The sequence below is a fragment of the Natator depressus genome, chromosome 2, assembly GCF_965152275.1.
Source record: "Natator depressus isolate rNatDep1 chromosome 2, rNatDep2.hap1, whole genome shotgun sequence".
Lineage (NCBI taxonomy): Eukaryota > Metazoa > Chordata > Testudines > Cheloniidae > Natator > Natator depressus.
Window position 1 is genome coordinate 194,708,720 of NC_134235.1, and position 27,175 is coordinate 194,735,894.

At 40.8% G+C, this 27,175-nt stretch overlaps 1 protein-coding gene across 2 annotated transcripts in view; it reads left to right on the forward strand.

The window, feature by feature from the left end:
* The window catches only part of THRB (thyroid hormone receptor beta), a 283,943-nt gene that overhangs the window by 200,768 nt on the left and 56,000 nt on the right, over positions 1-27,175 (forward strand). Inside the window, exon 4 of one of the 2 annotated variants that reach the window (XM_074945650.1) lies at positions 7,789-7,852. In XM_074945650.1, the coding sequence (XP_074801751.1) occupies positions 7,846-7,852 (7 nt within the window). In that variant the 5' untranslated portion in view covers positions 7,789-7,845. Of the gene's footprint in view, positions 1-7,788; positions 7,853-8,662; positions 8,750-27,175 lie in introns of those variants that run through there. The other variant, XM_074945649.1, reaches the window with a different exon arrangement.

The window sequence follows — 27,175 nt, forward strand, 5'->3', positions numbered from 1 at the left end:
AGTGGAGACTAGGGGCTTGTCTACACTACCGCACGGGGTCAATCTAAGATACACAACTTCAGCTACGTGAATAGCGTAGCTGAAGTTGACGTACTTAGATCTACTTGCCGTGGCATCTTCACTGTGGTAAGTCGACAGCTGACCCTCTCCCGTCGACTCCGCTTGCGCTCCTCGATCTGGTGGAGTATTGGAGTCGACGGGAGAGCACTCAGCGGTCAATTGCTGCCCTCTGATCCGGCAGGTACTGTAGACAAGCCCTAGGAGTCCTGAAGATATGGTAAGGGGCAAGGCACAGTATGTAGCCATTTCTAGTGTTCCTTCTGTGTTTGGACAAATCTGAGGGCTTGTCTACACTACCGCTTAAGTCAATGCAATTTACGTCGCTCATGGGTGTGAAAAAGCCACGCCCCTGAGTAACGTAAGTTACATTGACTTAGGCTTTATCTACACTACGCAGCTTTTAGCAACTTGGCTGTGCCACTAAAAGGTGCGCAGTGTAGCTGCTGTTTGTCAGCAGGAGAGCTCCCTCAACAAGCAGCGCTAGCTTTGTTGGTAGGAAAGTGCTTCTGCCGACAAAGCGCTGTTCACACCAGCACTTCTCGTCAGCAAAACTTTTGTCTTTCGGGGAGGTGTTTAACATCTTTGAATGACAAAAGTTTTGTCTTTCAATTGCCAGTGTAGACAAAGCCCTAAAGTGCCATCTTCACTGTACAGACATAGCTTCTGCCTCTTGTTGAGGTGGAGTAATTAAGTTGATAGGAGCGTGCTCTCCTGTTGACATATTGCATCTTCGCCAGGTACGCTACATCAAGTGAAGAAAAACCCTGAATCTTCCTTTCCTGACACTGAATCATACACACAGCATGTGGCTGCAAATCTGGAGGCTGGGGAAAAGGTTCAGAATATCTCCATTGAAAGGACAGGAGAAATCTTTTGCAACCTTAACTGTCATATGTCTGCAACTAATGCTTTGGGATGGGGCTTATCTCAAGATTGTAGTCTAGGGAAATCCTTCATGAATGGAAAGATTGGATTGTAAAGAAAGAGTGAGACCTTGGCTAGCCGTCTTGCAAAAACACTAGACAGAGAGCTGAAGGCACAGAAGTTCATCTGCTAGAGACTGCTTCCTGGGTGCTAACATTAAGAGTGGAAATCTAAAAGTTGTTTGCATTTGTGTTGGTCCCAGGATATGAGAAAGAGAAGGTGGGTGAGGTAATATTTTTTATTAGAGCAATTTCTGTTGGTTAAAGAGACAAGCTTTTGAGCTCCACAGAGCTCCTCTTCAGGTCTGGGACAGGTAATCAGAGTGTCACAGCTAAATACCATCTGTTCTACCTTGTATTTAGCTGTGACCCACCTGATTATCTTTCCCAGACCAGAAGATATTACCGTAATCATCATCCACCTTTTCTCTTTTATGTAAAAGTTGTATCATTTGTGGAGTACAGAAAGGGAAAGTTAGGCACCAATGTTCAGAATGTATGAATCCCATACATTACTGGTCTGGTGTGGAGAAGGGATTTGCCCCATAAATCTCCCACCTGGGTGCTATTTGTACCCTTTTACAACCTTTTTAGATCAGTAACTGATTTTGACTGGGGACCAGATTTTCTCTAAGATCCTCCACACTTAACCAGCCTCCAAGGAGGAAAGTTCTGTAGCTAATTTAGACACCACCCACCCTTCCAACAGCTTACAAAACTAGATCCAGAGAAAACTATGAAGAATGTGGGGCATTTGGGCATTATTTTAACAAAAAAATATGCGTAGCTCAGTTTTCCCCTCTCGTTTTGTATTGTTACCCACTGGTTATGAAGGGACTAATTTTTTTCTTGGGATCGAGAATGGGTAAAAGAGTCAAGTAGGTGGGTCTGAGCTGGTATGAATGAACTACCAAGAATTGTCTACATATGGATAGGATTGCATTGGAGATACAATGGAAGACAAGTGACTGGACATTAACTTTTAATAACTGGCAGCCAAGGGAAAGGAAATGTGGAAGCCGCTTAACTGGGACTGGGAACAAAGGACTGAGGTGTGAGCACTTGGGTATCAGAACTCTTTCCATCCTAGCCTAAGGACACTTCAATACTATATTCCAGTTGTCTCAGGCCAGGTCTACACTAAAAAGTTAGGTTGACCCAGCTACATTGCTCAGGAGTGTGAAAAATCCACAGCCCTGAGCAACATAATTTAAGTGACCTAACACCCAGTGTTTGTTCCATCAACCAAATATCACCTCTCACAGAGATGGATTAACTTCAGTAATGGGAGAGCCCCCCCTCATTGCTGTAGTGAGCGTCTTCACTGAAATGCTACAGAAGTGCAGCTGCGGTGGTGCCGTCGTTGAGGTTTAAGTGTAGACATAATAAAAGCTGCCTTGGTTTGAAAAGGCTGCACTGTGTCCCTTCAAGTATCTGCTGATTGCATAGCTTCCCAAAGGGGTAAAATCTGTAACCGGAGTTCCTGTTCTTTTGGACTGCCTGGAAGAGCCATGGTGAGAAACGGAGGTGCTTAAGTCAGTGGTATAGCAGGGCCAGTGGGCTCCTCCTTATCAAAAGTGGAGACCTAAGGCCCAGCACTAAAAGGGGTATTTTCCAGAGATTGTCTAAAAGTTGGAGGCGAAGCATGCCCTTGTGGATCTGTGGACAAAGACATTTGACTTTTGGGACAACAAAACAGATAAACAGCACAGACTGAACTGTTCCCTGCAACTTGCCACATTCCTTAAAAGGAAGTTATTTTATTTACTGCAAATAAAATGCAGAATGAAACGTTAATTATTAATTCCAGAATTGAATCAAGAAACACTATTAAAATCATTGTCATCTATAAAACAACTAATAAAAACCCATTCCATTTATTATTTGTAATACAGCAGCAATTAGAAACCTCAACCAATCAGGGCCCAAATGTGCTTGTTGCTGTATATACTCAGAGCAGGAGGCAGTCCCTGCCCCAGTGAGTTACACACACAAGAGGAAGAGGAAGAAAGTAGTCTCTCAGGTTTACAGACAGGGAACTGAGGCACAGAAAGATTAAGTGACTCGCTCCAAATCACACAGGAGGTCTGTGGCAGTGCCAGATCTCTCGAGTCTCAGTGTAGTGCCCTACACAAATGGCCATCTTTCCTTTCATTCATTTCCTCATGAATTTTTACACGAGTGACTACTTCATGCCAAATACTGGTCTCATTGAGGAAAATGGCAAAACTCCCAATGGGGAGTTTTGGCCCTTAAAACATAATTGGGTGAAAAAGCTTTTACTTTTCTCTCTTTTCTTTTCTTTTCTTTTCTTTTTTTTTTTTAAATTGGCCTGTAGACAATAGTTTTAAGACTAGTAACTAATTATTTACAGGAGGGACAAGCTTTATTTCCAAAACTTGATTATTTGTTTTTAAGAGTACTGTATATGATTGTCAGTAAGTCACCTAACCACAGTTAGATTCAGGCAAATGATTTATTGGTGAGATTCACTAGTTCCACTGGCATGTTGGAAGGGGCCTGATCCTGATTTGAATGGAAGTAGGAACAGACCTGATCTATGTTTACTAGTCTCCTGTTTAATTTGTTGTTTGGCACAGTATAAAATACCTCAGAGTTCCACAAGATGTCAATAGAAAGAGAATAAAGTTTTCTTTGTAGCCTCTGTTTATACTTGTTTGTACATGGCAAAAGTGAAACAGAATATCTGTTTTGCACCTAAAGATTAAAGGACATACTGTTATTTCTAAGAAGAGTCCCGATTTGCTTTCAGGCAGCCTGTAGGGAAGAAAAGAGGAGACACATCAGAACATGCAAAAAGGCTGATTATTTTAACCTTTTGTCCCATAAAACCTTCACCCAGCAGGTTTTATTTTCTTACTTGCTGTTATAATTACCACAAAAGTTGAGATCCTTTAAATACTTTGGGAACGTGGTGTAGCAATTCCAGACTTTGGAATAACAATTAATTTATTGTTAAGTTTATCAAATATGTCAGGTTAAATGACGAAAACAAATTAAGAACAAGTTAAAATGAAGACAGTATACAAATACATTACGTTATGAGGGCTAAACTCACATTGAAAAATCCTGACCTTGGACTAGTAGGTTTCTAATCATGTCAAGAGAGAATGATAGGGCTATCATTTCATTAGGGGTTTGTGCCAGTGTCATAAATCATGAGAGTGAAGCTCAAGGAGACTCAAAAGATTAAATGCAGCTGTTTCTTATTTGTATCATGTGTGGCTCTAAATTCAGATGTGTACCCTTCCCAGGTTCCCAATGAGAGCTTCTTTCACCTGCTTACATATGCACTTCTGCATGAGTCCCTGCTAATCCTTTTTTGGCTCCCGTCTCCTTTTTCTCCCACTACTGACTGTTTCTTGCTAGCTTTCTACCCCCGGGGTGTCACTCCTTTAACACATTAGTACTGTTGTACTTTCTTCCTTGCTGGAGCACACTTCCCCTGTCACTTTAATGCAGTGTTTCTCAAACTATTGTACTGGTGGCCCCTTTCACACAGCAAGCCTCTGAGTGCAAACTCCCTTATAAATTAAAAACACTTGTTTATATATTTAACACCATTATAAATGCTGGAGGCAAATCAGGGTTTGGGGTGAAGGCTGACAGCTTGCGACCCCCCATGTAATAACCTCGTGACCCTCTGTGGGGTCCCAACCTCCAGTTTGAGAACCCGTGCTTTAGTGGATCTGACTGGGTCAGTTTCATAACTCACAGCTGGGTATGACATCCTGTTCATGGTTGATATCAATGGTGCACTAGAGGGAGCTAGAGGATAACGTGATGCCAGCCAAATTATAGTAAGGGGTTCCAGCCACATAATTAATCAAAAAAAGAAAAGGAGTACTTGTGGCACCTTAGAGACTAACCAATTTATTTGAGCATAAGCTTATGCTCAAATAAATTGGTTAGTCTCTAAGGTGCCACAAGTACTCCTTTTCTTTTTGCGAATACAGACTAACACGGCTGTTACTCTGAAACCTATAATTAATCAAGAAGAGGTAATGTGGACAGGTGGGCCTGATAAATGGAAAAAGATTTTTCTTGTTTTACCTTAAAAAACACATCAGACTGACTTTATCTGGGGACTCTGACATGGGTCCTCAAAATATGATTGGCTGATTTTCAATATTTGCTGGCGTGACATCACATGAATTTATACCACTGCCTTACACCCATGGTAGCCCAGTATGAGGGGATCACAGGTGGAGCAGACATGCAGTGGGGTCTTTGTGCCCCCTACACCCTGCAGAGGGGGTTCCATGCCAGGCCCCTGTAGGCCAACACAGAGGGCTACTAGAGACCCAGGGCCCAAACCTTCCACATAGATGGTGCAGATGGTGTACAGCTGGTGTTCCAGGTTCTAGGTTGAAATAAAGACAGTGAGAAGTTATGCCACAGTTTGGGTGGTGGTGCATTCTGATCCTCCAAGTCCCCATGGAGTTCCATGTTCAAAGCCTGATTGATTACTCTGGCTTTTGTGGGTTAGGAGCCCACATTTACCCCAAGCATTTACTTTCCCACACTGCAACTGGTGCGGTAAAGAATATAGGAAACAGGCGTATTTCTTTTAACAATGTATCCTCTGGTTTAATTTTTAAAGGGATTTTCAGTTAAAGTAATTATACTGTCCATATAGCATCTTCTTGCTTACAATATCTAAAGCTTGCATTTCTTTTACAATTAAGTTATTTGATTTAATTACTGAAGGAAATTTTATGTTTTGTAGTACTTGTCTATAAGAAGGACGCCACACAAGAACTCAGAGTATGTCTTCACTACCCGCCGGATCCGCGGGCAGCGATCGAGCCAGCGGGGATCGATTTATCACTTCTAGTCTAGACGCGATAAATCGACCCCTGAGCGCTCTCCTGTCGACTCCTGAACTCCAGCGCCACGAGAGGCGCAGGCAGAGTTGACGGGGGAGCGGCAGCAGTCGACTCACCATGGTGAAGGCACCAGAGTAAGTCGATCTAAGTACCTCGACTTCAGCTACGTTATTCACATAGCTGAAGTCGCATAGCTTAGATCGATCCCCCCAACCCTCCAGTGTAGACCAGGGCTAAGTAATGGATGTATTGGTTATTGTGAAATAATGCTAACAACTTTACTATAAAGTTTATGGGCAGAACCTTAGCTGGAGATCAGGCTCACTGTCTCTCAAGAAGGGGAGGAAGTGTCCCTAGAACCCAAATAAATCTAAAGAAAATAAGAATACACGTCCAAAAAGCTTTCATTGAATAGTGGGAGGAAAGCGCAAGTAACTTACATGGTCCCTGCAAGATATTATGAACTTCTAAAGGCATCTTTGCATTTTTAAACCTTTACATTCACACATTTTCCTTTCTGATGAAACATACACATTCTCTGATAGATGTAATGAAATACGTAGATAGAAATGGATGTGGTGGGAGAAACAGCAAGGGAGATAAATGATAAGGCACCGGATGGTGCTGTTACATATAGTCCTGTGGTTCTTTTCCTTAGTATCTGAGCACTGTTCAGTCTTGGAAGAAATGCTGCACTGTTTTTATTTTTGTGATGTCATTTCTCATTGGAGGGTCTGTTGCAAGAGGCAGAAGAATTTGTCCTCTGTCATCATGTCAGTAACTAGAGTCAAGGCTGGGGCAGAGTTGCTCCTTAGGAACTGGGCATTGGTGTTTGGGCTGAGATTCCTGTGCGCTGTTTGTGGCACCTCTGTCCCAGAACTGAAGTATATAGTTTAAAATAAGCAGGTTGCACTAAGATAACACCCCTATTCTATAAAAAGAAAAGGAGTACTTGTGGCACCTTAGAGACTAACAAATTTATCTGAGCATAAGCTTTCGTGAGCTACAGCTAACTTCATCGGATGCATGCAGTGGAAAATACAGTGGGGGGATTTTATATACACAGAGAACATGAAACAATGGGTGTTACCATACACACTGTAACAAGAGTGATCAGGTAAGGTGAGCTATTACCAGCAGGAGAGGGAAAAAAAACCTTTTGTAGTGATAATCAAGGTGGGCTATTTCTAGCAGTTGACAAGAACGTGTGAGGAACAGTGGGGGCGGGGGAAATAAACATGGGGAAATAGTTTTACTTTGTGTAATGACACATCCACTCCCAGTCTTTATTCAAGCCTAATTTAATGGTGTCCAGTTTGCAAATTAATTCCAATTCAGCAGTCTCTCGTTGGAGTCTGTTTTTGAAGTTTTTTTGTTGTAATATTGCCACTTTTAGGTCTGTAATCGAGTGACCAGAGAGATTGAAGTGTTCTCCGACTGGTTTTTGAATGTTGTTATTCTTGATGTCTGATTTGTGTCCATTTATTCTTTTACGTAGAGACTGTCCAGTTTGGCAGAGGGGCGTTACTGGCACATGATGGCATACATCACATTGGTAGATGTGCAAGTGAACGAGCCACTGATAGTGTGGCTGATGTGATTAGGCCCTATGATGGTGTCCCCTGAATAGATATGTGGACAGAGTTGGCAACGGGCTTTGTTGCAAGGATAGGTTCCTCCAGCAACCACACACCACGCAACAAAAACACTAACCCAGGAACCTATCTGGAGACCTGGTCTTCCACAACTCTGCCAGGATTCTGGCAGTAGCTCACATTTGTTGCCCTCTGCATTGGTGCAAGTCACCTCAGCTTCGGTGCAATGTGAAATGCCAGCAGACATGGACTGTAGCATCCAGTACCAAAAATGTCTTATCCTGTTTACACACTAATGTTAGCCCAACTATTTTGCATTTGTGGATGTATCACATATATATTTTTTTCTCCTCTTGGCAGGTGATATTGGTGAAAAAGAAGAATGAGAATGATTACTTATCCATAACTCCCAGCAGTATGTCAGGTACCCATATTTCATACGAAGTCTCTACACAGTGTCAAATAAAATGCTATATAATATTTTATGGGCATTGAGTGCTTCTCAAAGGTTCTGAAATGAATTGGTCCTGGAGACAGAAGTTCTCCTTGTACCCCCAGAACAGGTATAAGTTGGGTAGCAAGATTTCCCCCACACCACCCTGCTGATATGCCTCAACTCCCCTGCTGGAGGGGCCTGCTCCAGGGAGGGAGAGAGTAGTTCATTCTCTGTGACCTTTACTTCCTGGACTCCTCTGCTGAAACTGCCAACAGGGTGGCAATTGCTACCAACTGTGTTATGGATCATGGTGGTTTGTCTGATGAGGACATGTCCTCTAAGGACTGGACTGAAATAAACTCAGACCATCAAGCAATCATCCTGTAAAAATGGTTTTCATTACTATTGACCTGGGCTAAACTGAGGCTGAGGCCCTCAAGGCGAAAGGCTCTGGACTTCATTTCAAGTCTCCTTGGCCAGCCTGTCCCCTTTTAGATATAAAATATGGGAATGTTCATTTAGCATTAGAATTTTGGGTGTAAAAAAATAGTAATCCAAGAGTGGGATGTCTACAAAGATGCAATATACAGAAATGATGTTGAATCCCAGAGAATCTCTCACTTTCACTGCACATTTCTAGTTTTTTTTTAAATTCGCATTTTCAAAAAGAAGCTGTGGGTTCTGCTGTATTTGTCAATAGCTTTTTATCATTTCAAAACTTGCATGTTTTATTTTAAAAGCTCCCATGTGAGATGCAGGATGCAAATTTTGAGCTGGTTTGGGGAAGTCATCACAGGTCAGACTGAATTCCGGTCACTGTGCTCAGGGGGCATTCCATCTCTACTCCCTTGGGAATGCCCAGTGCCCCAAAGGGGGCAAGGAGAGGTAGGTCATGGCTTTGTCCCTCCCCCCATGCACTGTGCAGCAGAGGGTAGATAGCTGCATCCACAATGGGCACAAAAGTACCCAGTACTCTGGCCTTGTGCACTGGGACCTCCTGGAGACATTATGACTCCCCAAAGCAAAATGTCTCATTGTGCTTCTCCAGGGGGAGGGTGACTGAACTGCCCTGGATGCAGGGAAGGGTTTAAATGGCATAACCTGGCTCTTTAGCATTTATAAATAGGAGTAAACACCACAGGTGTGTGTAAAGCAAAAATGGCTAGGTGAAAGAAACTGATTTTAAACTAAAAGTGTCAGTGCAGCTGCCGCTTTCAAGTGTTTTTCATCCCAATCCATTTTAATTTTTCATTTCTTATTAAAAGAGCTTGTAATCCCCTGCATGATTGAGAATGGAGAAAGGAGCATGCTTGGAATATAAAGCTTTTCAAATCTTTGGCTACAGCATTGCTAGAGAAAGGTCTAAAGCCAGATTGGAGGTCATCCTTAATGAATTAAAATAAAGGTCTAGATTCTGCTCTCTGAAGTCCATGGAGTTTCCATTCATTTACACCCATGTGACTGAGAGCAAAATCTTGCCCAGAATGTGTTAGATTGCCTCAAATTATATGTTGTATTATACTGAACGTATATCTACTTACTTTTTTATATATGGCCCCCTCGCATGTATGCTGCATTTTTTATTACTGTTGATTACTTAGTAGATATTGGTCAAACATTCTGGTCCTTACTGAAATCGGTGGGAGATTTGCCTGAGAAAGGATTGCAGGATTTGACACTCTGTGTGGTATAACCAAGTCACAGTTACTGTGCAAGTCATTATTTTTGAATTATTTTATTCTGGTGCATTCGAAATCTCAACCTTAACATTGTAGTAGTGTGATTATTTTGAAGTGAATGTCATGTGTGTGTGCTGTGTATATCTGTCTGTCTCTCTAGTTGTATCTCTAGCTAGACATAAAGATAAAGAGAAATGCCAAATTTTCCAAAATGATTTTGTGTGCCTCAATCTTTGGATGTCCAATTTAGGTGGCTTGCTCCTTTAAGGGCTGAAAGCCTGAGGGCAGTCACCCCTAATTATTCAGGAGGCACATCTGAGCAGGGATCAGGTGATTCTACTTCAAGAGCAGCAGGAAGCTGCAGAAAGAGGAGGATGCTCAGGGAGAAACAGTCAAAGAAAGGTATGGCAGAGAGTGCAGAACTGCCCCGAGCAGGAGGCTCTTGCAGGAGACCCTTGAACGGGGGAGGTTTGGGCCTGGAAGCCAGAGCCAGAGGGTTGAAGAAGGCTAAGTGGCCAGGAGAACAGACTCCATGGGAGTAAGAAATATCTCCAGCCAGGTATGGCTGAGAGTGGCCTGCCATTGCAGGGAAATGCTGCAGAGAGCAGACTCCGGGGAAGAAGAGAAGCCCCAGAACTGAGTTTTGTTTTGTCTTATGTCAATAAAGTAGACCCTGGGAGAAGGGGCATTATTGGACAAAAAGCCTGAGTGTATTTAATAAGTAAGTGTCCTGAAAGGGAGAAACTGAGGCAGGCAGTCTGGAGATTGACCTCAGGCCACAAGGGGATGTTCAGGACAGGAGGCAGTTGGCTTGGTGACACACACTTTATGGGGCTTGATTTTCAGAAAGCAGGACTCCTTTGTATGTAAATGTATAAAATAAGAAACTGAAAATGGCACTATAGTGCAGTGCTTTTATGTGAGAGCCAAGTGAAAATAAAATAAAAAATAAATTCTTACATAAATGTGAATGTGCATTTATTAGAATGCAGACTCATAATAAATTTAATTCACCCTGGAGCATAGCCACAGGAATCTAAGTAGTCCTACAGAGTGCCTGAAATTTTGTAATTTCTGGCTATGGGAAGGGGTCAGCTGAAAAGCTAGACCTGCAGGGCCCTGCCATCTTGCGGCAGGTCAGGCATGCATTGCATTGGTCTATACATCTTTACTACCATTATCAGTTGTGAATCTCAAATTTGCAGTCTATATGATGCATGCATTTAGAGACACACATTTTTAGTACTGATTATAATGATCACACATTCAAATAAAGGGGAAATTCAAGAAGAGGGGTAGTTTCACACACTGCAGGTAGGATTCAGAGTTGAGCGTGGCTTCAAATACATGCACGTTGGTACCTTCAAATAGCTGCCTTCAGCTTGGTAGCACATAAATAAATGATAACAAATTCTGTATGATGCATGGACGGTATAAATCATGGCTCGGCAACCTTTGACACGTGGCCAGTCAGAGAAATCCGCTGGCAGGCCAGGACGGTTTGTTTACCTGCAGCATAGGCAGGTTCAGCCGATCACAACTCCCACTGGCTGCGGTTCACCGTTCCAGGCCAATGGGGGCTGTGGGAAGCAGCATGGGCCGAGAGATATGCTGGCTGCCACTTCCCGCAGCCCCCATTGGCCTGGAACGGTGAACTGTGGCCAGTGGGAGCTGCGATTGGCCGAACCTGCGGATGCTGCAGGTAAACAAACCGTCCCGGCCCACCAGTGGATTTCCCTGATGGGCCACATGCCAAAGGTTGCCAATCCCTGGTATAAATATACATGCATGTATAATTATAACTTTGCTATTTCAAAAGCAAATTCTTTTAAACATGTTAAAGGCACTTATTTTCATTTCTGATTAACTCCATAGCAAATTACATGTTTTTAAAGAAGCCATGTTCTAATTGCACCAGAAATGTCTTAAATGTCTTATTTATGCACAGATCGCTAGAAAATGCCCAAGTGAGTATTTACCCACCCCGACCCCCCAAAAAAATTTCATAACTGCTGCAGTGAGAAATGTCAACTCAAAGAGTAATATTTGCAGAAAGATATAAGTGCCTTGGAAACAAGGGCTTATACAGAAACTGCCTTTTCAGCTATAACTATAACTTTGTCTACTGTAATACAGATGTAGAATAGAATATGGGCTTGGAACTGGTACTCTCTCTTTGAGACGATATACTTTCCAATAAATAAGCAAGAATGTGAAGCACACTCTATAACAAAATTTTCCTTTGTTCAAATATTCTAGCAGAGCTGATGCTTGAAGCAACACCCCTGAGTAGCAGTAACATATTCACTGGTGGTCTGATCCTGCTCCCACTGAAGTCAGTGGTGAAATACCCATTGACACCATTGGTGCAGGCAGGGTCAAGTCAGGCAAAACTCACACTGACTTCACTTATAGTGTGAACTGAGCAAGGAATCAAGTCTGGGCCAAAGTGTGAGCAAGTAAATAACAGCTGCAGTGTACCATAAATTCACATTAATTTCTGCTTGCGATATACTGAAGTAAAATACTAAGTCCTGTTGAAGTCACAGGGATTTTTTGCCATTAACTTCAGTGGGGCCAGGATTTCACCCTGAGCGCATATGTTTTCATAATGTATCCAGAAATTCGGCTTCAACTCCCAGATATTAATACAGTTCTGTTTGAGAATGACCATTAAGTTGAATCAAGATAGGTATTAGCATATAATTAAGTGCTTATGTTGGGGAATAGAATTTAAATGTCATAAATGCATATTTTCAGAAAGCAGAACTTAATATGTAATATTTCTTGTAATAGGTCACTCATTTGGAGAAGGAAATTAATCAGCTTTTATTAAAACAAATCTATCTGCAAATGAGTAACTGCAAGACTAATTTATGTAATTTCAAAGAACTGGGAAACGTAATAGTTTCAGATAAAACAGTCACCTTTTCTGTGTAGTCCGTTTCTCTGTAATGCTCATTAACCTGTAGCACTCTGCAACAATTCAGATGGAAAACAGCTGATTGTCAAGTATCGTTTTAGGAGTGATTTCTCATAAATTCCCCGAATGATTTTCTTAGGATAACTTAATTTAACCTATATCACTGTGTGGCACAGCAAGTTGTCTCCCTGTTATTGTCCAGCAGACCATGACAAAAGCCCACCAACTGAGAAGTATTACTTCCTTTAACTAATGGAGTTTTTAGAAGGACAGTAAATACTTTAATGTAAGGTTTGGTTAGTCGAGGATTCAGCAGCTTTGTAGTAAGCTCTTGGGGATTTTCAAAAGGTTAGCAAGATTTATAATGTGGGCTGATTTTGCATGAAGCTGTGAATCACTCCACAAAGGCCCTTTTTACTTGGGAAGATGTATTTTCTAATGTGCAGTTAAAAATAACGTATTTAATAGGTGGTACTATGTCGACATGGTAGCTGTTGTTAATTTTTATTCTTTTTGTGTAACTGATGCTTTTTTATTTATCCAGGGTTTTTACCTTTAAAGATACTATTTCTTGGCACTGCACTGGGATTGTTTTTGCTTTATAGAAAACAAGTTTCTACTAAAACACTTCCATGTTCACAAAACAAGAAGGGCTTATCTCTGTACACCCGTGGAGGTGCCCAATTTGGATGCTTTATTTAATATTGCTGTCATAACTCATTTAAACAACCATTCCCTTTTCCAGACGAAAGGCACTTTTGTCTTCAAAAAATAAAAGCGCATTTAGGTCAATTTTAATAATGAATGGGGGAAGCAAATGCATCTTTTTTTTTTTAAACTCCATGAAGACTGCTAGCCATTTTCTCAAGCATGGTTCATTATTTTAGAGTCTTGGTGCTCTCTTCTTTTCTAGTGCTCTCAATAAGCAAAACAGTATGTTTGGGTCTGTTTCTAAAATCTTTTCTTATTTTCAAAAATGTTGGATAGTTCAGCCTGCCACTTCCTCGACAATTAGACTGGTCAGTTTCATTTGGAACAAAGGCTGTTTTCTTTTGGAACTTTGTTTTCCTGAAACATTGCCTTGTGGTTAGAGCATGGAACTATGAGTAGGGAGTCCTGGATTCCATTTGCAGCTGTGCCATTAGCTAGTTGTCATTCTGTTATATCTGTCACTCTGCCCCCATAAATTGAAGTGATTGAGCTACATTATTGTTTGTTTGTTAATTTCAAATGAAAAACAATTTTGAAATGGTTAAAAAAACAAACTAAATCAGTCTATTTCTCTGCGTTCTTTCCCAGCCTGAGCCAGCAGATCAGAAACCAATACAGAGCCATTTCTAAAAGGACCTCAAAACTACTATCCACCCACCACAAATTTTTCATAGACCCAACCACAGACCATTATTTATGTCTACTACAGTCCAGAGACACCAGAATATCACTTACCCTCCATATATATACACCAAGGATTTGATCCTACCCAATTCCAACTTCCTACTGGGCAACAAAAATGATTAGGGGGCTGGAGCACATGACTTATGAGGAGAGGCTGAGAGAACTGGGATTATTTAGTCTGCAGAAGAGAAGAAAGGGGGGGATTTGATAACTGCTTTCAAACACCTGAAAGGGGGTTCCAGAGGGGATGGATCTAGACTGTTCTCAGTGGTAGCAGATGACAGAACAAGGAGTAATGGTCTCAAGGTGCAGTGGGGAAGGTTTAGGTTGGATATTAGGACAAACTTTTTAACTAGGAGGATGGTGAAGCACTGGAATGGGTTACCTAGGGAGGTGGTGGAATCTTCTTCCTTAGAGGTTTTTAAGGTCAGGCTTGACAAAGCCCTGGCTGGGATGATTTAGTTTGGAATTGGTCCTGCTTTGAGCAGGGGGTTGGACTAGATGACCTCCTGAGATCCCTTCCAACCCTCATATTCTATGATTCTGTGATACTGTAGTCAAGAGAGCTCCATCTTAATCTCCAGATAATATCTAAACTAACTCCTTCCCCTATCTCCTATTTCACTAGGAGCTAGCAAAAACAATCTAAACCATGCATCTCCCTGTACTGGCTGGAAACCCCACTAGATCTTCCTTTCATACTTATCCTCCACACATGAGTCAAAGAATCCACCCTTCAGGTACAGAGAACATAGCCAATTCTATCCGATTCACGCGATAGATCTCATTCACCAAAACAATGAACATTTATTTATCATGGGAAGAAAAGAGTTGACAGATCTTCAGAACGTACTGTTTTTATTTGCAGTCAATAATTGAAAAAATGTATAATTATAATGACAGGTTTCAGAGTAACAGCCGTGTTAGTCTGTATTCGCAAAGAGAAAAGGAGAACTTGTGGCACCTTAGAGACTAACCAATTTATTTGAGCATAAGCTTTCGTGAGCTACAGCTCACTTCACTGGACGCATCTCACGAAAGCTTATTCTCAAATAAATTGGTTAGTCTCTAAGGTGCCACAAGTTCTCCTTTTCTTTTTATAATTATAATACAGTTTCACCCCAGGTAGGTGGCTAATAGTATTAGTGATAGTCACTTTAGAAATGTTGGTAGATATGTAAATATATAATGGGCAGGGAATCGGCAACAAAGTTAAGGTTCGTTGTTGAGCTTCAGCTACAAATGTCCTCATTCTCAAATAGTTAGGATTTTTCATAACTACTGTAGGCCATTCTAATGATAATTGTATTAATGTCCTAAATTAATGGCTATTTATTTACCCACTCAATTCTAGCTTGTTTTTGTCTTGGAATTATTATTATTTTACTGTGTTGATAAAGAAAGGATGCTATGGGCTGCTTCTGGCTTTGCAGAATGTGAACACATTCATAAGGCCTTTAAAAATTCTAAATGGAACTTCTTAGAGTTGTAGGTGTAAAAGAAGCCTCTCTTCACATCCTGATTACACATTCTTTCCAAAGATGTTTGTTGTTGGCCTATTTGGACAAGCATTCTCGGTATTATCTATATTTTCTTTCATGGGTTTCTTAAAGCTTTGCCACAGCTTATTAGTTTTAGCAGTTGCCCTTTACTGGCATATCTACACTGCAATTAAACACCCACAGCTGGCTGGTGTCAGCTGACTCAGGCTAATGAGTAGAAGTCAAGCCCCGTAAGCCCAACTCAGCTGACACCAGCCAAACATGGCTGTTTAATTGCTGTGTAGAAATACCCTACATCAGTGGTGCACAACCTTATTACACGGGAGACCACATAAACCTAAACACAACCTTGTGTGGGCCAAACAGATTCTATATATTTCCTTGTGTAAATTAAAATGGTGTAAACATGACGACAAAATGCTAATGAATTGGCCATTAGTATATCGTGTTCAAGCAGGCCACAGGCTTTATTAAATGCTCTGGTGGGCTGTGAACGGCCCACGGGCCACAAGTTGGTTATCCTTGCCATGCATGATCACAGCTCAAGATCAAATTCCTGAGCAAAAGCTTTTCCATGGGCTTCATTCAAGGTACTAGTTTTTTTCAAATTTTAGAACTAAAATGGCTTAAACCAAGTTATCTTAAATTAGACCTTGAAGAACAAAATGCTTAGCTGTGTACACGTTGCCCCAGACTTTGGCATCTATAAGGCCTCAGTGGACCTTGGCCACATAATCTGTCTATTCCACAGATTTAAAGATGAGATTCAACACTTACAAATTTCCTCCTTGAATCCAGGCCGCAACTCCATACATTTTCATAAGATCATGATAGCAACAGAAACAGCTTCAGACCTCTGAAGAGAAGACAGGCACCTTCCCTGTGTGAATGACTGGCTAATGAGAGCTTCATGCCCTTTTCAGTTGCTCAAAAAGCCATTCTCTAATTGTTCCCAACTTTCACAGTAGAAGTGTATTAGCAGTCATGTGGAAATCTTTCCACACTTTTTCACGTCCCTATAGGTTGGATCTGAAGGCCTTTGTGGTGAAGCCTTTCAGCATCAAGTTTTTCATTCTGTTTAAATGCTTTTCACTTTCTGTGTCTATGATTGTTTCCCTATCTTGTACGGGGATGGAGGTTAAAACTCTGGAAGAGATTGGATGAAAATTTCTCTTCCTGCTGCAGAACATTTGGATTGGAGTGATAATCAATGGAGGTGGATAGCATAGAATATATACTATATATGTGCACACTGTATATATAATTTGTAACCCTAGCATACCTCTTACAAAGCAATAACATATAATTCCTCCACCCAAAATTACAACTGGCAAAATTGTTGTTGGCCTTTTTAAAGCTATTCATGATTTTTTCACATGCTTCTATTGCTTTGCTTTCTTAAACTACTAAATAGTTCACTTCTTGCCACCATGTAAATGGCCCATTCCTCTTAAGTTGGTGATGTTATGTACCAACTACTGTTCCATGTTGCGCCCACATACTGTTTGCTTTGGTAAAATAATTGATGGTTTGTCATCTGTTTGTTTTGTTTGTTTTTAATGGCAGCATTTTTCTCTCTATATACAAACACCCATGCACACACACAAATATTATAGCCTAGAATTTTCAAACCTGTGTGCCAAAAGCAGAACACTAAGACCATATTTAAGGTCCTAAATAAAGTAAGGCCTCTTATTAGGTGCCTAAATATGGACACAGAAACCTAACTTTCCAGAATTGAAAGTGTTGGTCCTAGAATCTAATTATAAGAACAAAGGTGTCTTCAAAGTGGACATAATTAATGAATGCAATGTTCATTAATCATTTCTAATTAGTTCATTACTAGATCACAGGCCCTGGTTCTCATGGGAGACTTCAATCATCCCGATATCTGCTGGGAGAGCAATACAGCAGTGCACAGACAATCCAGGAATTTTTTGGAAAGTGTAGGGGACAATTTCTTGGTGCAAGTCCTGGAGGAACCAATCAGGGGCAGAGCTCTTCTTGACCTGCTGCTCACAAACAGAGAAGAATTAGTAGGGGAAGCAAAAGTGGAACCTGCGAGGCAGTGACCATGAGATGGTTGAGTTCAGGATCCTGACACAAGGAAGAAAGGAGAACAGCAGAGTATGGACCCTGGACTTCAGAAAAGCAGACTTTGACTCCCTCGGGGAACGGATGGGCAGGATCCCCTGGGAGAATAGCATGAGGAGGAATGGAGTCCAGGAGAGCTGGCTGTATTTTAAAGAATCCTTATTGAGGTTGCAGGAACACACCATCCCGATGTGTAGAAAGAATAGTAAATATGTCAGGCGACGAGCTTGGCTTAACAGTGAAATCCATGCTGATTTTAAGTGCAAAAAAGAAGCTTACAAGAAGTGGAAGATTGGACAAATGACCAGGGAGGAGTATAAAAATATTGCTCAGGCATGCAGGAACTTTTTCACTAGGAGGGTGATGAAGCACTGGAATGGGTTACCTAGGGAGGTGGTGGAATCGTCTTCCTTAGAGGTTTTTAAGGTCAGGCTTGACAAAGCCCTGGCTGGGATGGTTTAGTTGGGAACTGGTCCTGCTTTGAGCAGGGGGTTGGACTAGATGACCTCCTGAGGTCCCTTCCAACCCTCATATTCTATGGTTCTATTATTTTGTTATCTGTGTTCATCTGGTATTCTAACCACTGAATTGAAATGATATACCTTAAAAACTGGAGGCTCAGATTTTTCCCCTGCACTGTGGTACCCATATCACTAAATCCAGCATAACCTCAGTGGTGGATCTCAAGGAAAACCTACAACTGTAGGAAGTGATATTGGCAGTTCAGTAGGTAGCATGCTTCCCTTTCAGCCAGTAATGAACCAGGGAACCAGCACGCTGTTACTGGGTGTTGTACTGCTGGCAATGTTTACTTTCAGATGAGATCTCATACTGAACTCCTGACTTTTTGTGGTCATCAAAGATCCTATGACATTTTTCAAAACAGTAGTAGTGTTAACCCCAGTGTTTTGACCAAATTTTGCCTAAGTGAGATATTCTTTACTTTCATTTTTGATCATTCCTGACTTCCATGCTAACTCGTGGAATCAGAGAGATTGTATCATAATAATTCAGAAGCTTTAGAAAAGAAGCCAGCTCCTTGCAGTGAGTGATATTCCAGTCTGAGACTGGACAAAGACAATCTGAATTAATTGAATGACTCATGGCCAGAAAGCCAGGGCATAGAAGGAGAAAAATCACTTCATTTTTCTCACAGCTGCAGTAAAGTATCATACAAATTTGTAAGACCACAGCGGATCAAGTTCAAATGTAGTTTTCTGCAAATGATGCTTTTGCTTCTTCCTTTTACTTTGCTAACGGTCCTTCAGCCTGTCACCAAGAATGAAAAGAGGCACCTAGTATACCTTTGACCATAGTATAAATGTAATAATAATGCGTTAATATGGTGTGTCATTTTTTAAACTTCTTCCTCATGTGGATTTCATCTACCTCATGGAAATCTGAAAGAATCCAATAAAACTAACTTTTTATGTGCCTGGATTGTTTTATGGCAACTCTCCAGTTGTATTGCATATCATCACAGTTTGCCACTCCTTCCCATTTACCTCCATTTTTTCATTTATTTTTCCTTTAGTATTTTTTTCTTTCATCAGCTGTCACAACACTACATATTCAGTCATTGAAATCTAGGTTGAAATCCTGGGCCCTGGGTCAACTGCAGAACTCCAGTTGACTTCATTGGGGCCAGAATTTTACCCCTCTTTGTCAAGAAGTGAGAGCATCAGACCCTGTGCTTCAGTACATGAGGCCGTTGCTGCTGGTTAACTTGCAAATGGGTTACCATATCCCTCTAGATATTATTTTCCTCTCATTCATTTTTCCCTGTAAGTAATTAGGAACTTCTGTTTACTTGAGCATCATCCTGCCCGAGTTCCTTAGGAGATATACATAGCTAACTTAATCCCCAGTGTATCTGCACTGCAAATGGTAGCTGGCACTGATATAGTCCATTAAAAAAGCAACTGCATGGGTTTGTACTGAAGAGCTTGTTGTTTTATGATATCTGTCAACAACAACCAGATAGAAAGGTAATACAGTATGTGCTGTACTTTTGGATAGGTCACAATGCCAGCTGCAGACTTTATCTTCAGCGTTTGTTCCACATTAATATGAACACCATTTGCAACAGTCACTGCTTCCAAAAATGAAATCTGTTTTTCCTGTCATGTAATTACCTTTAAGTGTAAGCCGCAAAAAAAGGCTGTTGAGGCTGAGTATGATGTGAATTATGAAACTTTCCGCCACTGATCTTTGTGAAGGATTCTGTTCTTTTTCAAGGACATTATCTTTCATTGTGTTCACTATTCGATTAAATGTATGCAGTGAAAATTCTGCATTACTTTCTGTATTAAAAGTTGTTGTATATTATAGGTGGAGCAGTAGTGATCCCTGTAGTTAAGGTAGGCAAACAGTTTTCATTGTAACTCTGTTTTCAGTTGCTTGTAATTTTGACAAACTTCACTTATTCAAGCCAGAATTTCCCATACTTGGTCTCTGCTTACATATTATACTAGTGCCGTCAGATAATAGAGTTACTCCTTCAACTCAAGTCATAGAGGACTGTGACATGGATCTGATGGTCCTGAGTTCAGGCCCTGCTTTCAACCCACATGGACCGGGGGGGGGTGGCTCATTACCATTACACACAGGGGAATTTCTTTGTTTTTTCACTTTTCTTTTTTTAAACCTGAAGAAAATCCACTCCCCAAAACTGTTAAAAGAATGTTGTTAAAGTTGCAAAGTCTAGCTAGACCCTCCCCACTCACCAGATTTCAGAGCCATGCAAGCCATTCCTCCAGCCCAAGCAGGAATGCCTGCACTGCTATTTTTAGCCATATAGTTGGAGCCCCACAAGCCCGAGTCAGTTGACCCGGGCTCTGACACTCACTGCCATGTTTTTTGGTTGGTTGGTTGTTTTTTTGCAGTGTAGGCGTGCCCTTATTTTTCTCTACTGAAATACCAGAAGGCCAATGGAGGTGGCACCAGGCTATAGTCGTTTCATCACTAGATTAGAGATTTTTGTCTGTATTGAGTTTGACATTTTTATATGTATGAAAATTAGACTATAATCCACATATACACTCATATGCTTACATTTGTTATGTGGAAAACCATATGTACCTCTGGCCAATGAAGCGACAGAGCTGGTGTTATGCATAAAAAGCAGGTCTTTCTGTACTAGTTCTTCCCCTTGCAAACATTAAACACAACAGATAGTTTAATATTCAGAAAACTCCAAGTAGGAAATTTCTTCATATTTCTTGGGGAAGGAAACATTACCATGATGCCCTGTGGAAGAGAAAAAATGTTCTCTGAAGTGCAGCTCACAGGAAGAAAAGAAACTTCAACCTTGCTTAGAACAGACAGTTTTATCACTCATAGCAAATTAGAGCGTAACACACATTAAAGCCTTCTACTGGTAAACTCCTTCTGCCCCAAGACATTAGTACATAAGATGAGTTGGGTTTTAGTTTTATTTTGCTTATTTGTTTTGTTTTTTCATTTTCCTTGTTCTTTAGTTGTGCCTTTCTTGTTTAAAAATCATCCAGATATACTGGATTGGGTCCATGCAAATCTAGCCTACTTGGTCAACCTACCGTGTACCCTTCGTCGTAATCCTGATTACATTTGCCTTAGCTGATCTCTCTGCTACCAGCCTACTTTTGTGCCCTTAGATGCTTGTATGTTTAAGGGGGGGGGGGGTTTGAAAAAACACCATTGCACTTGCTGCCCAGTTTATTATAAAATGTTCAAATCAGAGGAGGTAAGGCTGTGTAAAAGATTCACTGTTTTGGGTCATTTGTTTTCCAAGCAAATCAGTTAGATGCAAGAGAGAGACTAATCTATTTGTCTGCTGCAACTGCATTGTTCATGTCCAAGCAGAAACTGTGATAGATTTTGAACTCCTTTTAGGTTTAAAATAATTTTTTTCAATGAGAGCAGATTGCTGTGCAACAGTAAAAATAGCAATTCAATCTTGTGTGTGTGTATATATATATATATATATATATATATATATATATATATACCTCAGTCTGCATCTTACTCACCTCTTTTAGGGAAGAAAATACCTGTACCACCAATGTGGTATCGATGGAGTAAGATCTTTGGAGCAGGGACTGTTATTTACTATATGCTTGTACAGCACCTAGCACAATGAAACAATTTGGTTAACATCTGGTGCTCCCACAATATAGATGTTTAATAATCATCGTCATAAAATGCCTGTATAAGGTGTAATGGGCTAGATCTTTAGTTGGTGTAGGATCTGGCTCGGTGTTTTAAGGGTCACTGTGAGGAGTGCATTGAAGAGCAGCTGCTGTTCAAACCATCCTGCACTCCTCCAATGCTTGTCAGTGCACAGGATCAGGACCATAACCACACCCCTCAGCCCACCCTCAGAAACACCTCTTGGAGTCAGTACTCACTGATGGCAGCCTTGCCCCTCCCATTTATTGGTAGCAGCCATATTATGGTTCCTTACTGCCCAGATGCACCAAGGAGGAGGAAGGAGAATGTGGAAGCTTGCTGTGCCCTCTTCTCCACGAGCACACCCATTAGTACCCATTAGTACATTGAAATAGAGAAATGGAAAAAATGTGAGTAGGTTTATTTAAGTTAATAAACGAATGATGGCTGTAGTCACTGGGGCTTTGATAGCCCTGTATATATTGAAGTTCAAATAAAACTCTGTGTATAGCATCTGGTTTTATATACATATTTTCTGTTTACCTTCTTTCCTTGTTTTTTCCACCTTCACCTTTAGTCACAGATCCTGTTTGCAAATATTTGTAATGCCATTTACTTTGGGCTGTGTCCAGGAAAAAGCACCAAGAAAGCTCTGCAGATTCCCCGGGCTACAGATGTTGAAGCTGATTCTTATTTCAAGGAAATACTCCTCCCCTTCAGTAGAGGGCAAAAGAATAGGGACTGTGGTAGTGCCTGATCCCTACATAAGGGCAGAAGGGAAGGAAAGCTCCTTGCAGCCACCCCTTCTTGCAGAGCTGTCCATGGACTCCAGCTCCGTCCAGTTTATCCTCAGTATTCCCCTCTTAGATATGTATGTGAATAGCAGTGTCCCCATTTTACAGAGGAATCTGAAGAGAGACATGAAGTGACTCACTCAGGGCACCACAAAGCTGGGAATACAATTCGAGACATTCTGATATGTTCACTCCTATGGGCCAGGCTGTATCTCATATGGGCTGTTCATTAACAACCCCGCTAACTCCCTCCCAAAATGTGGTCACCAGACCAGACCCCATCCTAAGTAGGAGAGTGTGAGGAGGATGGCTTAGGCAGTGACAGTCTCCCTGTGAGAAGGTTTATCGGTGCCTCTGTTGCAGGTCCAGTTTGAGGAGCTTAGGAAGAAGGTGCAGAGACAAAACTATATTCTGCCAAGCATATTATAATGGAAGATTCACCATACCTGTGGAAACACCAGGCAAAAATTTTGTTTTGACCCTTCTGGGCTACTAACTGTAATTGGGGAGAGTCATTGTTGATTGCATAAAAAGGAAGAGTGGGCAATAATAGCTCTACCCTTACATCCCACTGACATCAAATTCTCATCTCACACCCATTTGGACTGGTTGTCTAGACTTTCCATAGAAAAGGCAACTTTTTTATTTGATGGACTCTTCCCTAGCTGAGACTTTGTTTCCTCTTTAGGGAAATTTTACCCTTGGAGACATTCTTGATAGGAATCTGAGAAAATCCTTTGAACGCTTGACTGCTCAGGTAGCAGTAATTACTCATTATCAGTATATGCTATTATAACATCTCTGCAGTGACCAGATGAATCCTCCATCTAGACCATAAAAAGAGCTCTAGGCCAGAATTCCCAAACTGTGGGGCGCGCCCCCCTAGGGGGGCATGGAGGAACGTTCAGGGGGGTACAGTGGGGTCCGGGCCAGTCCCCACAGGAGTCGGGGAGGGAGCACCACCCAGCCCTGCTCCTCTCCCAGCTCTGCTCCGGCCCCGGCCCCGGCCCCGGCCCCAGCTGCAGCCCCTGACGGCGCCACACTCAGCCTCAACCCCTGGCTTGGGCTCCATTCCCAGTACTGGCCCCAGACCTGCCCCCAGTTGCAGCCCTGGCTCCGAGGAGTGGGGGAAGGACAGGGGTAAGGGAGGGTGCAACCCTGAAAAGTTTGGGACCCATGCTCTAGGCCCTCTTATTAAGCTCTGTTCACTTTGAAATAGGGCCTCTTTTTTATTTATGGTTCATCCCAAGATGCCTTCATGCTTTCTGCCCAGAGCATGGCCATTTTAACAATACCTGGAAGGGGATGCTGGTTCTTGTCTTATAACTGGGAACTTGGCATAACACTAACCTTGCTGTCCTCCCTTATCGAGGGTTATTTGTTTGGCATAACCCAGAATAAGAATTCACATAAATGTAGGAAGTTCACAATGTTCTCTTTATTGGAGGAAATGCTGCTGACAAATTAAGGCACAACATGTTGAAGAAAAGGGTGTAAGATAAATAATAATGTTCTGTAATGGTGAAATGAACCCACATTTTAACAAGCTAAACCGTAATGAAATATCGAAAAAGGCCACACCGTAATAACATGGGAAAAGAAGACAAAATGAGTGATCCCTCTGTGGCAGGTCCTTTCCCTTTGTAGAAATTTGAAAGTATGAGAAATGCCAACATGTTCATAAGAGAAGATAGACATATCAGGCCCTTTAAAAGATGATTACTAAATTAACTAATCCATAAATTAAATATTTTCCCCAACACAGCAAGAGCCCATCTGTAATGGCTGCTCACTAGACTATATTCTGCAGCCTTGCATTAGCTTGTGCTTGGGGCACAACCTCCCCTGAAGTTAATAGGAGTTTTACCTCAGTAAACATTGCAAGATTTGGCCCAGCAGCAACAGCAAAATTCTACTTCCTTTCTAACTGAACATTCACAGGCAAATTTTCAAACAGTCAGAGCCCAGGAGCAATACACAAAAATAAGGGTGCAGCTCCACAGCTGATTTTCACATACAGTTACTGTGCTGTGATTGACAAATGCAAATTTGGTATTTAAGCATGCAAATGGCCAGTTGGGTACCAAACACACACACAGTCATGGAATCATAATTGCTCTGTTTGCACATTGCTCTGGGTTTTTGTTGTTTTCAAAACCAGACTCTCATTGTGAGCCAGAAAGTAATGCCTTTGCCCATGCTGAGTAATAGCTTACTCCACAACAGTCCCGTTGACTTCAGTGGCACTGCTCATTCAATGCTACTCAGTAAAAGTGAGGGTATCACAGACTGGCCTTATCTGTTAACAGCTAGCTGTAGACGGTAAACTCCTGATCATGCAAGTTGCTGCACCCTGGCACATCTTTGTGTATGAGTAATCTCAACAACCAAAGAACCATGCATAGAAATGATTTGAAAATGGTACATTATCTTACATGGAAAGCTTCCTGTTGTGATGTTAGTTATAACAAATCATTTTTTTCAAAAGCTTTTATTTTAGAAATGAGATTTTGAGATGCAAATTTTTTCAAGCAATTTTTCCCCTTTCATGTCTTTCTACACACAGTGGTCCAAATTTATCCATGGTCTAACTTCACTAAGGTTAATGGAGTTGCATTATGTAAGGATGTATTTGGCCCAATATTTCCAATCAGCTGTATCGTGCTCTGTGTTAGGCTTTATTTTATGGAGAATCTGGGAATAGTTTCACCTTCCATCTTGAGCTATTCTCAGTGGCCTGCCCTCCACACTATTACTGCTTCTAGCTTCCAGTCTCTAGCCTGTTCACTAATATAGTTCAGCTGGGAATACACCTCTCCAATTTTGTTTTCTTTTTAATTTCTTTTGAGATTGCTGAATTAAGGCTGAATTCAAAGAAGTGTTGACAAAAGCTGAATGCAACAGCCATTAGGCGAGAACCACTGTCATCTCAGGAGCCTTAGTTAAGTAAAGAGGAACCTTACAACACTAAATAAACTGCAACCACCATGGACATCAGAATGAGACAGTTTTCAAAGTTTATATGTCAAAAAAGAAAAGACCATTTTGATGCTGAGTTATGAAATCCAAAACTGCACAGACAAATTTCAAAGAATTACAGCTCTGCTCACACAGCCATTATAGCGACATCGCACATTTACAAGCTTGCAAGGCTACAAAGGTTAATATTCAAGTCTACAAGTCCTTGGGATGCTTCAGAAACACAAAAAGAAAAATACCTTTAATCTTTTTTTTTTAATTTAAAGACTTCTTTGACAATTCCTTGGTAAATTTAATAATACAGAGGTATTGAAAAGCATTCTCTCAGAACATCTCAGGTCTCTCCAACTGTGGTGGCTCAGTAGCCCATCTTTTTCCTTCTTGTTTATTTTTAAATGCACTTCAGAACTAAACCGGAGCCGCATGGTATATGGTAGAGTAACATGGTAGATGGACTTTTGTGTTAAAAATAATGGTGAAAAAGGCAGAAATTTAGTCTGAAAAGGTACAACTATTTAGCTTATGAATCTCAGTTTCAGTCCTTAAATCAACTACTAAGTTATGTAACTGATTTTTTTCATGTTGTGTGAGGTTGCCAGGGTTGCAGTGGCCTGTTCGTGAAATATGAATAACAAAATATAAAAATATGTATGTGGGTCTGCGTATTTGTGTAGTCTTGCCAATTTTTGATCCTGTAATTGGCGTGGATATACAGTACTAGCCATACAGGGAGACCACTGGAAAGTGAAATTAATTTAACAGGTTGTATTTTTTGAGATTATGCAAGGAATTGTGGAAAACTGCATTACAACACATTGTTCCCTACAGTTTCCTGTATGGTAGGGCCTCAAAAATTTTCAGAATGTCCCTAGATAGTGTTTATTTTCATATAGCTGCAAATAAGTGCATACAGATAGTGGTCATAACAAACACATCTTTTCCTTTAGATTATAACAAGTTTTGAAATTTACAAGGTGTAAACATGTTCAGAATATAAAAGCTGAAATATTTGTGTTTTAATATTTCAATTCTTATATATTTGTGTCTAACATTTTCTGAATATCATGCGTCATACAAATGATGCCTTGTCATTGTACCTGCTCTTTGTGTGTTTTTTGGTCTAATGTGCTGTAGTTACTGACAAAATCAAGTTTGAACTATGGTGAGAACTATAGAGCTAGAAAAGGTACACAGGAGAAAACTGTATTTTAGTTTCTCCTACCTCAGACATAGTCACTACGTTGCTAGCCAGGTTCTGGTTTCAGAATACTTTTGTAGATAACAAATAGAGATACACAGAACAGAAAGAATGCAGCTTGATTTCCAAATACTAGGCTGAGTATGCATTGTTAGCAATTAGAAAAGGATTGCTTTGAATTACAAATTGAGTAAATGTGATATTTGGGAATGAAATATATGGGAATAAGAACAAACATGAGATAACAGTATTTAATAGTCACTTTTCTGACTATACTCGCATTTTCAAGAGTCCTACAATAGCAATATTCCATTTACTAAAGTATATAGAGATAACTTTCAGAACTTTTAACAATATATGAAATCTGAAAAATCTGATTCTCATAATTGTTTTAAAACTGCTTTATTACCCACTTGCATAGTTAATATGCATCCAATTATTGATATGTATACAGAGAATTCTCTTGAGTGAAATTCCTGCAAAATTACCTGTTCAATCCATAAGAATAGCAGAATTTCATCATGATTAATGTAGCAATGAATATCAAATTGACATCCACTGATAATGACTTAAGATGTTCAGTACACGTTATAAAACA